The sequence below is a fragment of the Blennius ocellaris genome (assembly GCF_963422515.1).
Source record: "Blennius ocellaris genome assembly, chromosome: 15".
In the NCBI taxonomy this organism is placed as follows: domain Eukaryota; kingdom Metazoa; phylum Chordata; class Actinopteri; order Blenniiformes; family Blenniidae; genus Blennius; species Blennius ocellaris.
The window spans coordinates 23828435-23840934 of NC_137664.1; the positions used below are offsets into that span (position 1 = coordinate 23828435).

General features: G+C 46.4%; 1 protein-coding gene across 2 annotated transcripts in view; it reads right to left on the reverse strand.

Annotated features, from left to right (window-relative positions):
• Positions 1-2280: 2280 nt before the first annotated feature.
• The window catches only part of syk (spleen tyrosine kinase), a gene marked incomplete at its 5' end in the record, with an annotated part of 17725 nt that continues 7505 nt past the window's right edge, over positions 2281-12500 (reverse strand). Inside the window, 8 exons of one of the 2 annotated variants that reach the window (XM_080510383.1) lie at positions 2281-3334; positions 4897-5009; positions 5296-5436; positions 7096-7285; positions 8230-8439; positions 9038-9197; positions 9652-9727; positions 12025-12087. In XM_080510383.1, the coding sequence (XP_080366509.1) occupies positions 3262-3334; positions 4897-5009; positions 5296-5436; positions 7096-7285; positions 8230-8439; positions 9038-9197; positions 9652-9727; positions 12025-12087 (1026 nt within the window). In that variant the 3' untranslated portion in view covers positions 2281-3261. Of the gene's footprint in view, positions 3335-4896; positions 5010-5295; positions 5437-7095; positions 7286-8229; positions 8440-9037; positions 9237-9651; positions 9728-12024; positions 12088-12500 lie in introns of both variants that reach the window. The other variant, XM_080510384.1, reaches the window with a different exon arrangement.

Genomic DNA, 12500 nt, shown 5'->3' on the forward strand with positions numbered 1-12500 from the left:
ATTCTGAATTTTGACGACTGGATTATGAAGTGTGATGACCAGATTATGAAGTGTGATGACCAGATTATGAAGTGAAATGAGTGGATTATGAAGTGTGATGACCAGATTATGAAGTGTGATGACCAGATTATGAAGTGAGATGAGTGGATTATGAAGTGTGATGACCAGATTATGAAGTGTGATGACCAGATTATGAAGTGAGATGACTGGATTATGAAGTGAGATGACTAGATTATGAAGTGAGATGACTAGATTATGAAGTGTGATGACCAGATTATGAAGTGAGATGACTAGATTATGAAGTGAGATGACTAGATTATGAAGTGAGATGACTAGATTATGAAGTGTGATGACCAGATTATGAAGTGTGATGACTGGATTATGAAAGTGATGACTGGATTATGAATTGTATTTGAATAACATTATAACCAATGGCAGGAGATGTGAATAACTCAGATTATCTCAGATTACACCTGGATCGTAGCTCCGCTCAGCAGCAGGTCTACGTGTCAGAAGTTGACTCAGAAGTACAAAATAGAAATAGTTGAATGTTCATCTGCTGGGTTTTCACTCCAAACCTCTCCAGTGTTGAGAACCGGAGGAGATCCGCAGTGAGCTTCAGGCCTCTGGGGCAACAAGAGGTCAGAGGTCGGAGGTCAGGCTGGATGGAGATGATAGAAAGACAAGAGGAATTCATAGAACCTTGTTCCGTCTCATCATGAAGACGTTCCACTGATGTGTCGGTTCTTATTAGAATCTCCAAATTACAGAAAATCAATCATTAATGAAAATATGATCAACAACCGCTGATCCATGACATGAAAATCAGAACTCTTCTTGATGGAAGTATTTTTTATTCAAAATGTAATCTGAGCATGTTTTTATATTTATGGTTATACAAGTAACAATGATGTGCGCTCCATTAACACAACCTGACGAGTCTTTTAATTAATGTCTTTCTTTTCATCATGGTTTTCATTCTCATTTTGTTTGTTGCAGAAAAACGATCCAACTGTCACTTCCAACCCTCAGGAGTTCACGAGTATATTTGTTCTCTGGCCTTCCTGCTGGTTTTCACAATGTTGATTCTGCTGCCACCTGCTGGCCCAACCGCTCATCACATCAAGGAACAGCTCTTCTATTGAACTTGAAGTTATAGAATGAACCTAAATATACAAACCAAACAATGACCGCTGGAACAATGAAAACCAGACTTCAACATAAAAATGACAGCATGAGAAACATTTATATTGAAGCCAAACGTTCGAGTTTCTCATTATTTTCAAAAACAAAACATTTCAGTTTCTTTCTCCGTCAAGAGTTTCTTCAGTGTAAATTGATGAGATCAGATCAAGACCCTCTTGATCTCCTTCACCCTCTTAATCTCCTTCACCTCCTTGATCTCCTTCACCCTCTTAATCTCCTTCACCTCCTTGATCTCCTTCACCCTCTTAATCTCCTTCACCTCCTTGATCTCCTTCACCCTCTTAATCTCCTTCACCTCCTTGATCTCCTTCACCCTCTTAATCTCCTTCACCTCCTTGATCTCCTTCACCCTCTTAATCTCCTTCACCTCCTTCACCCTCTTGATCTCCTTCACCCTCTTAATCTCCTTCACCTCCTTGATCTCCTTCACCCTCTTAATCTCCTTCACCTCCTTCACCCTCTTAATCTCCTTCACCCCTTCATCTCCTTCACCCTCTTGATCTCCTTCACCGTCTTAAACCTCCTTCACTCCCTTCACCTCTTTAACCTCTTTCACCTCCTTCACTCCCTTCACCTCCATCACTCCCTTCATCTCCTTCACCTCCATCACTCCCTTCACCTTTCACCTCCACCTCCATCACTCCCTTCACCTCCTTCTCTCACCACAGAGGTTTACATGATAGACATTGTCCAAAGTTGAGAATGTCAAAGATCTTCCTTCCTTCCTTCGTAAACGTCTTCATCAGGACACCAGGACCGTCCTCAACCCTGCAGGGGGTCTGTCTGGGTCTCAGAGTCTCCCTCAAGGTGTCCTCTGGCCCTCTTGAGGGTTTTATGAATCTTCTGAAACACTCGAGTCATTCTGGATGAACCAGGTCTGGAATCCACCTCCTGGACCTCGGACTCATTGAAGAACACAGACGAAACACATCAAGGTTTTTTATTCAGGTGGGAAGACAATGATTCAGGTCTACAGGTCTGGTAGGCAGATCCTGATGGCAGGATGCCTGCATTTATTTACAATTCTATTTAAAATCTCTATATTGGCTGTGAAGCTGAATGAAGGTTGTTGATTTGACTGTAGAACTCAGAGTCAATATAAATGCAGGTTCAGGGTAGAGCTATTTACACCAGGACTAGAATCGAACTAGAACAGAGTCTCAGTCCGAGTCCATTTTTCTTTCTCCAGCTGGACCGGAACCTGACCAGAACCAGACCAGAACCAGGCTGGAACCAGACCGGGATCAGATTGGAACCAGACAAGAAGCTGGGGTCAGGGTCAGGGTAAGGGTTAGGGTCAGGGTCAGAGTCAGCGTCTCGATCAGGATCAGGGTTCAGGATCAGGATCAGGGTCAGGGTCGGGGTCGGGGTCGGGGTCAGGGTTTGTAGGTCTGACACTAGTGGGTCCGTTCAGAAACGAGAACTTGTAAAAGTTTCTGTGTTGAAGATGAACTCGTCTCCTCTGGTGTGTGAATGTGAAGGACAGCCGGAGGTCAAGGGGTCAAGAGATCAAGAGGTTAACCCCGACCTGAACACCAAACTTAACATAACTTTAACCATTTAATACTCAATGTTTGCTTCATAAACTCTAAACGTTTCAGAAGAATGAGGACTGGACTCTGGTTGGTCGGGATCAGAATGAGGACTGGACTCTGGTTGGTCGGGGTCAGAATGAGGACTGGACTCTGGTTGGTCGGGGTCAGAATGAGGACTGGACTCTGGTTGGTTGGGATCAGAATGAGGACTGGACTCTGGTTGGTCGGGATCAGAATGAGGACTGGACTCTGGTTGGTCGGGATCAGAATGAGGTCATGCAGCAGATAAGTGAATTATCTTAATTTTCATGCGTTTAGCTGAAGTTGTAACTTTTAGAGAATATAGGTGATAAAATAAAGACAATATCGGTAATAAAATAAAAGCCATTCTTCTTCTGTTTCTTATTATTGCATACTTGTGTTCAAAGGGAGGCGGAGCCTCTCAGTGATGATGACGTCACCACCTCCAGCTCAGTGGGTTCTTGTCGTCAAGCAGGAGTTTGAAACATGAGCTGGAGAATCAGTGCGAGATGTCGTAGTAATATTCTCGTAGCCGCGGCTCCACCACCGTGAAGGCCGGCCGTTCTTCTGCCCTGGAGGGAAGACCACCACAAACAGTCACCAACGAGCCCCGAGGCTCACGAGACGATATGAAGGCTGAGGACAGTCAGTGAGACAATCTGAAGAGTCAGTGAGACGACATGAAGAGTCAGTGAGACGACATGAAGTGTCAGTCAGACGACATGAAGAGTCAGTGAGACGACATGAAGAGTCAGTGAGACGATCTGAAGAGTCAGTGAGACGACATGGAGAGTCAGTGAGACGACATGAAGTGTCAGTCAGACGACATGAAGAGTCAGTGAGACGACATGGAGAGTCAGTGAGACGACATGAAGAGTCAGTGAGACGATCTGAAGGGTCAGTGAGACGACATGGAGAGTCAGTGAGACGACATGAAGAGTCAGTGAGACGACATGAAGAGTCAGTGAGACGATCTGAAGAGTCAGTGAGACGACATGAAGTGTCAGTGAGACGACATGAAGAGACAGTGAGACGACATGAAGAGTCAGTGAGACGACATGGAGAGTCAGTGAAACAATCTGAAGAGTCAGTGAGATGACATGAAGAGTCAGTGAGACGACATGGAGAGTCAGTGAAACAATCTGAAGAGTCAGTGAGACGACATGAAGTGTCAGTGAGACGACATGAAGAGACAGTGAGACGACATGAAGAGTCAGTGAGACGACATGGAGAGTCAGTGAAACAATCTGAAGAGTCAGTGAGATGACATGAAGAGTCAGTGAGACGACATGGAGAGTCAGTGAAACAATCTGAAGAGTCAGTGACACGACATGAAGAGTCAGTGAGACGATCTGAAGAGTCAGTGAGATGACATGAAGAGTCAGTGAGACGATCTGAAGAGTCAGTGAGACGACATGAAGAGTTAGTGAAACAATCTGAAGAGTCAGTGAGACGATCTGAAACGCTGAGGACACTTAGTGAGACGATCTGAAGAGTCAGTGAGATGTCATGAAGAGTCAGTGAGACGACATGAAGAGACAGTGAGACGACATGAAGAGTCAGTGAGACGACATGGAGAGTCAGTGAAACAATCTGAAGAGTCAGTGAGATGACATGAAGAGTCAGTGAGACGACATGGAGAGTCAGTGAAACAATCTGAAGAGTCAGTGACACGACATGAAGAGTCAGTGAGACGATCTGAAGAGTCAGTGAGATGACATGAAGAGTCAGTGAGACGATCTGAAGAGTTAGTGAGACGACATGAAGAGTCAGTGAGACGATCTGAAGAGTCAGTGAGACGATCTGAAACGCTGAGGACACTTAGTGAGACGATCTGAAGAGTCAGTGAGATGTCATGAAGAGTCAGTGAGACGATCTGAAGAGTCAGTGAGACAATCTGAAGAGTCAGTGAGATGTCATGAAGAGTCAGTGAGACGATCTGAAGAGTCAGTGAGACGATCTGAAGAGTCAGTGAGATGTCATGAAGAGTCAGTGAGACGATCTGAAGAGTCAGTGAGATGTCATGAAGAGTCAGTGAGACAATCTGAAGAGTCAGTGAGATGTCATGAAGAGTCAGTGAGACGATCTGAAGAGTCAGTGAGATGATCTGAAGAATGAGGGACGAGAGTCTCACCGGTACGTCCAGCAGCTTCTCATCAGCTCGTACATCTCTGGTGGACAGTTGGCCGGCAAGTCCATCCGCTGGCCACTCTCAATCATCTGCAACACCTCGTTCCCTTTCATCCCCTGAAACACACACACACACACACACACACACACACACACACACACACACACACACACACACACACACACACACACACACACACACACACACACACACACACACACACACACACACACACACACACACACACACACACACACACACACAGTAGAGATCCCGATGGTCATCATATAGTTCAGCTTGCCCCCCCCCCCTCCCCTCCCTGGGTCTAAGTCCCGTCCCCTGTCAGGGCCCCGCCCCTCACTCCCCCCAGGAGGAACCCCACCTTGCCCTCCCCAACCTCACCTTGTAGGGCTTCTGTCCGTAGGAGAAGGCCTCCCACATGAGCACACCGAAGCTCCACACGTCGCTCCTGGAGGAGAACTTGAAGTAGTTGATGCACTCAGGAGCGTACCATTTCACCGGCCACTTCCCGTGGGCCTTGGCCTGCAGGACAGACCACAACACGCCGTCAGCTCAGAGCGACCGGAGCGACCGATCGGGTTCACGCTCGGCGTCAGAGAGACGGTGGACACACTGAGACGACTTCATGCTGTCACAATGAAAACATGGATGAAGCTCAGCGCCTCCACGCCACTTTGGTTTGTGGACTTTACAATGAGCTGTTTCCTGTCTTCTGATCCTCTCCAAAACTGCTTTTTATTTGCCGAGCATTGATCAATTCGCAGCTCTGGTACGTCTGGTTCAGTGACGTGCAGTCAGGGGAGGTGAGGCAGTGGAGAGTTGAGCCTCATGTCTGACTGTGATCAATACAAACTGGGTCACATGACCTTTCTGTTCCTCAGCATATCAACAATATGAACTTTACACTGATATTTGTTACACAGCAGGACTCTGCAGTCTGTGTCCTGTGTTTAATGTATGTGTGAGAGAATTGTTCCTGCTGATCGTAACAATAAAGCGCAGAGAAAACTCAGCAAGTGAGGCACACAGGTACCCTGCCTCACCTCAAGGGGGCGTGCCTGAACTGAATTTCGTTCATAATCTCCATTGAGACGGAGTTTTTGTTTTTTAAAACAAATAAGATAGGAGTAAGCAGAATTTATTTTTAAGTATTTATAACTAAACTTTTGGCATAAAATTATTTCTTTATCATTTTGATAGACAACCTTTATCAAAATTGATTAAAGCACCAGAATTTAAAGTTCGAAAAATAACAGAAATTTTTATGAAGGTCAAAATTGAATTAGTGCTGCACACATCTCTACTCTAGTTTGTTTACAGTAAATATGAATTGCTTGGACACAAGAAGATGCTCTGTCATTTCTACAAAAGACACTTTCTTTGTAGGACAAACATGTTCCAGTGTTTGTGTTTGTGTTTGTGTTTATGTTTGTGTTGCTGTTTATGTTTGTGTTGGTGTCAGTGTGAGTGAAAGAGGAATGCTGATGATATGAAGCTTTACTAATTGATGCTGTTGGATGAAGAATGAAAAAAGAAGCTCTTTTCACTTCTTACAATGTAAATCTGAGTCCAGAGGAGTCGGTGCCTCACCAGCCAGGAGCCTCACCAGCCAGGAACCTCACCAACCATGAGCCTCACCAGCCTGTAGCCTCACCAGCCTGGAGCCTCACCAGCCAGGAGCCTCACCAGCCAGGAACCTCACCAGCCTGGAACCTCACCAGCCAGGAACCTCACCAGCCAGGAGCCTCACCAGCCAGGAGCCTCACCAGCCAGGAACCTCACCAGCCTGGAGCCTCACCAGGCAGGAACCTCACCAGCCTGGAGCCTCACCAGGCAGGAGCCTCACCAGCCTGGAACCTCACCAGCCTGGAACCTCACCAGCCAGGAACCTCACCAGCCAGGAGCCTCACCAGCCAGGAGCCTCACCAGCCAGGAACCTCACCAGCCTGGAGCCTCACCAGGCAGGAGCCACACCAGCCAGGAACCTCACCAGCCAGGAGCCTCACCAGCCTGGAGCCTCACCAGCCAGGAGCCTCACCAGGCAGGAGCCTCACCAGCCAGGAGCCTCACCACACCTCTCTGGTGTGGTCCCTGGTGTGCTGGAGGGACTCGGTCACCACTGTATCAAAGACTTCATGCAGGAGATGAACATGGAGGTGTGAAGGAGTTGGATTTATCCACCTTGTAGTAGTTTTGCTCCTCAGCCACGGCCTTGGAAAGGCCAAAGTCGCTGATCTTGGCGTAGTGCTGCGTGACCAGCAGGACGTTCCGGGCCGCCAGGTCCCTGTGGACGAAGTTATGCTCCTCCAGGTACTTCATGCCCATGGACACCTGGTGGACCAGCTCCGTGATGTTCTTCATTGTCGTGCTCCTACGACCAACACTTCTGACATTAGACCTCAATGAGACCAGACTTTGTAGGTTTAAACATTTTCATTTCATTCAAACTTCTTAAGATCATTAGAATTTTTCCAATAAATCCTTTTTTTCCCCCATTGCTGCTGCAGAGTCTCATGTATTTCTGGAGCCAGGTGTTCATATTTGTACTTTATGATATTTAACACCCAGCTGGTGGTAAAGTTCTGAGCTGGGCTCTTCAGCTTCACTCTTTATTCTGACTGTGGAAATAAATAGTGTTTATGAACGACATTACGACAATCCTTCCTGTTTTACACCGAGAGAGCCCCCTAGTGGTGGAAACTATTGTATTGTTAAACACCCAGTGAATAGAGAGCCCCCTAGAAACTTTTATTAAAACACTAAACAAACATGCAGAAGCTTCAATCGTCGCTTTTAGAAAGTTCATGGGTTTTGGGTCCGATTCACTGGAAATAAGCATTTTTAGAAACATGAACAAACCTGGACACATGTTTCTGTTTGTGTGAATTTAAAAAATAACTGTCATAGAGAAAGTTGAGCCTGAAGCTTTTCAACCACATTTCTCCTTTCAAACGGTGAATCAGAAGAGAAGTGAGAGTTAATAATCACTTGTTTTCTCCGCTGCAACGTCTCGTAGAAAAAGCAGAACAAACCAGAAGCGACGTTAACGACCAGCAGGTCTGCTGGTGGACGATTTAACAGTCGTTAAGTCGCGGACAGCAGACGACTGAGTGCTTTGACTTGATGTCATTGATTACATTGTTGATCAGTAATTAGTAAAATGGGGGGCCTTTCTGCAGCGCCCCCTGCTGGTCATACACAAGAGACAGAAATCTGACCCTGGAGCCCCATGAAACTCCTTGAAAAATCAAACTGTCTGCAAAGTCGCATTTAAAAAATTGATTGTTCGATCTGCTGCTGCTCTTTCGGACTGACTTGTTTTTCTGCAGGAACTTGTGGAGCGGTCCGAGCTCGGCCAGCTCCATCACCAGCATGAGGTTCTCCGCCTCGCAGATGCCGATCATCCTGACGATGTAGGGGTTGTCCAGCTGCTGCATGACGCTGGCTTCTCGTAGCATCTCCTCGCGCACGGACGGGTTGTTGTCGTCGTTCTTCAGGATTTTCACAGCGACTTGCTTCTTGATCCTGACACACAGGAAGAGTTATGCTCACATGAGCTGTCAAATCTATCAATGTTCCAGATGTGGTGCAGGAAATAGTCTTTTCTCAACAACATGCAAACATCAGGAGTGTGTGATCGTCTTGTCTTCACTACAGCGAAGTGAGGTGTCGTTTTGCTGATCTGAACGGGTGTTTCAGAAGAAGTGTGTGTGATGTTTCATCAACGTTCACAATGAACTGGTTCTTCCTAGACGAAGACAAAGTTACCCTGAAATGACCCCCTCTGCATGAATACAGACCTCCCAGTCCTCCACCGTGTTTCTTCTCATGTACATTTCTCTAAGAAAAACAGATTGATGCAACAGGCGAACATGTTGACACCCTGACAGACATTTCCTTGTGTTTGATGAATCTTCCAGTGAGAAGCTCACCTGTGTGTTACAAGACAACAATGAACCTAAACCACATAGAAGAAATCTCAAGAGTCTAGTTTAGCAGTCAGATATAATCCGGTACGCTGGGTGACTTGGTTGGTCCAATCGAGGTGCATCCAGCTCAATGAGGTGAACGAGTGCAGTGGCGCGGGTGTTCTCATGCTGGACCGTGATGCAAAGCGTCGTACTTTCTCATTGTGTAGATGCCTCTGATGACGGTGCCGAAGTTCCCGGAGCCCAGCTCGCCGTCCTCCAGGAAGAGCTGGCTGCGGCTGACGGTGGAGCTCCTCAGCTCGTCGGGGTCGGCGTAGGGACTCTCGTACACCTCGGTGTCCATCGGCATGGCTTCTGGTGGAGCAGGACAACCGTCAACAACAAGTTGTGGTGCTGACGTGGTGGATTCCAACTTGTCAAAACATGAAGGTCACAACAAATACAAGAACACAATCAAGTATACAGAAACAGGGACCTTCAACTTCCTGTTGGATTAAAGGAAATATTATCATCATCATCATCTCATTTATTTTTGTTTTTATCATTGACAGTTCAGAAGTTTCAAAGGTAATTCAAAGGGCACAACCCTGACCCCGAACCAAAAACCTCTCAGCCCTCATCCTGACAGAACAGAGCAGGACAAGACAAGACAAGACAAGACAAGACAAGACAAGACAAGACAGAGAAGTTCTAAGAACAGAGCCATTGTTTGTATTTTACTTTTCTCTCATCACTTTTGCCTACAGATCATCTGAATCTGTGTTTTGGGGACGGGTGCTCTGGTGTGGACGTGATGAGTGTCCCTCACCTTTGGTGGGAGCCTGGCTGTTGGGCACTCTGGTTTCGTACGGGTTGAGGTGGTCGGTGCTGTCGTGTCGAGGCCCCTGCAGGCAGAACAGACCTCGGTGGAGAAGATCTACCAAAACATTTCAGCAGGGGATGTCCAGGGAGGAAGATGTGCGTTGTGAAGGAAGGAGCAAGCTGACAGTCATTCACTGAAGAATGAGCGAACTTTGACCCGGAGTGCTGCCGAGCTCTCAAAGTGGGGCGACGCCTTTCAGGCAGGTTGTAGAATAAATGAGCGTGAGCTCATCCTCCCTCACTGTGAGAACCTCCATCAATCTGACAGCTGATTTCAATCTCAAGCTCAAGCTCTCCTTAATATTTACAGCCAATCAATTCAAAAAGCTTCAGAGCAGAAGAGAGATTCTGTTAGTCCATCAGGCTGTTCGCGACCAAAGATCCTCCAGGAAATACCCTCCTCCGGCCTGTTTCATCCTCCGCTGAGAAGAGCTGCAGTCAGTGTGTAGTGACTGAGATAACCAGAGACTGAGTTAACCAGAGACTGACTTAACCAGAGACTGAGATAACCAGAGACTGAGGTCACCAGAGACTGAGGTCACCAGAGACTGAGATAACCAGAGACTAAGATAACCAGAGACTGAGTTAACCAGAGACTGAGGTCACCAGAGACTGAGATAACCAGAGACTGAGGTAACCAGAGACTGAGGTCACCAGAGACTGAGATAACCAGAGACTGAGTTAACCAGAGACTGAGGTCACCAGAGACTGAGATAACCAGAGACTGAGGTCACCAGAGACTGAGATAACCAGAGACTGAGGTAACCAGAGACTGAGGTCACCAGAGACTGAGATAACCAGAGACTGAGATAACCAGAGACTGAGGTAACCAGAGACTGAGGTCACTAGAGACTGAGATAACCAGAGACTAAGATAACCAGAGACTGAGTTAACCAGAGACTGAGGTCACCAGAGACTGAGATAACCAGAGACTGAGTTAACCAGAGACTGAGGTCACCAGAGACTGAGATAACCAGAGACTGAGGTAACCAGAGACTGAGGTCACCAGAGACTGAGGTAACCAGAGACTGAGGTCACCAGAGGCTGAGGTAACCAGAGGCTGAGATAACCAGAGGCTGAGGTAACCAGAGGCTGAGATAACCAGAGGCTGAGGTAACCAGAGGCTGAGATAACCAGAGGCTGAGATAAGCAGTGGTATTTGGTTCATACCATCGTCCTCATCATCCTGTTAGTTCGGCTGTTCAGGAACCTTCGATATTCTCATGAACACTCCTGAACTTCTGCTGCACAAGTTCTGAAATCCTCATGAAAGTGAAAATAAATTGTCGTAAAAATAAACAAGATATGTTTTTCTCAGTTTTCTTCCTGATTTGCAACAAACTTGATCTTTGGATTTTCCCAACAAAGGACCTGTAGAGCTCTGTAGCGCCACGCAGAATTGTGTTTCACACTTCAAAATAAGAGCTTTGCGAGACTGTCAAATTGAATTCAGTCAAGGATTCCTCATTTTTATCCATCATACTATATCAGTAGCAGCCACACAGTGGGGGCTGGGGGTCTTGCATGTTGTTTGGACTGTGGGAGGAAATCCACACACACACACAGGGAGAACATACAAACTCCACACAGAATGACCCCCAATGGATTAGAACCGTGACCTTGCTGTGAGGCCAGAGCGCTAACCACTGCACCACTGTGCAGCTTTGGAAAAAAAGCTGTAAGTTGTCTGCTATCGGTAAATTAACCAGAATTACATGAACCAAGATTAAATCTGCATGAAATTATACAAGTCTATTGGTGAAAATCCAGAGTTTAATTCAGTTGACACATTTAATACTTGAAAAGGTAAAAACAACTAAGAAAAGAAAGGATTTATTGGTTAAAAATCCTACAATGGCTGAAAAGTGCCACAAAATGAAGTGAAGTGAGAAAAGTCTTTAAATAAAACTGTAAAATTAATAAATATGAGCTAAAAATGTGTTAGTTTTTTTTTTAGCATAAAAGTCTCATCTGGTCTCACAGCTCTGATCTAGAACCTGTGGTATCTTTGGAGGAGAACAAGCCTGTAGGGATCTATGAGGCTCATGGTGTAATGACCCTCACAGACCACTGGATGGCGGTAGAGTCATCCAGCTACTGGGAGGTGGCACAAACTGCTGGAAACACGAGGAAAGGCAGGAGAAACTCTGAGAAACTCTGAGTCTGAGAGTCTGAGCCGGGTTAGTAGCAGACCACATGAAGGTATTAAGGAGAGGTGTGGCAGGTGGAGCAGGGGGGTGGGGTTGGGGTAAAGGAGGGGCGATGGGGGGGCTGCAGGAGGCTGGAGAGTTTCAATATGGGGCAGGAGATGTCGGTGCACCTTGTGTCGCCCCAGTATGGCGGTCCGTTTGATTATGGAGAGAATTCCATTGGCTGCACTGTGCTGAAAGGAGACAGAGGTTACAAGTCCTGAAACTGCTGAGTGTCCAAACAAACAGCTCACAGAGAGACATCCGCACCTGGAGGATTCATTCATTCATTCATCCACTCACAGGTACACAAGGTCCACGAAAACAATCAGCTGTAAACATTCTTGAAGACGGACGATTCATCAGCTGATTTTGTGTGTTTCAAAAGTTTCTCTTCATCCTTGAACTTGTTTCCACTGTCCTCATGGCTTCACGGTTTAAGTTTCATGGTTTGAGTTTCATGGTTTGAGTTTCATAGGTTCATGGTTTAATTTTCATGGTTTCAGTTTCATGGTTTTGTGTGTGTTGCTTCTGATGTGTCCTGTTGCCTGTGTGTCTCATTGCTCCCATGTCCTCTTCTGATTGTCCCCCGATTGTTGTCAGCTGT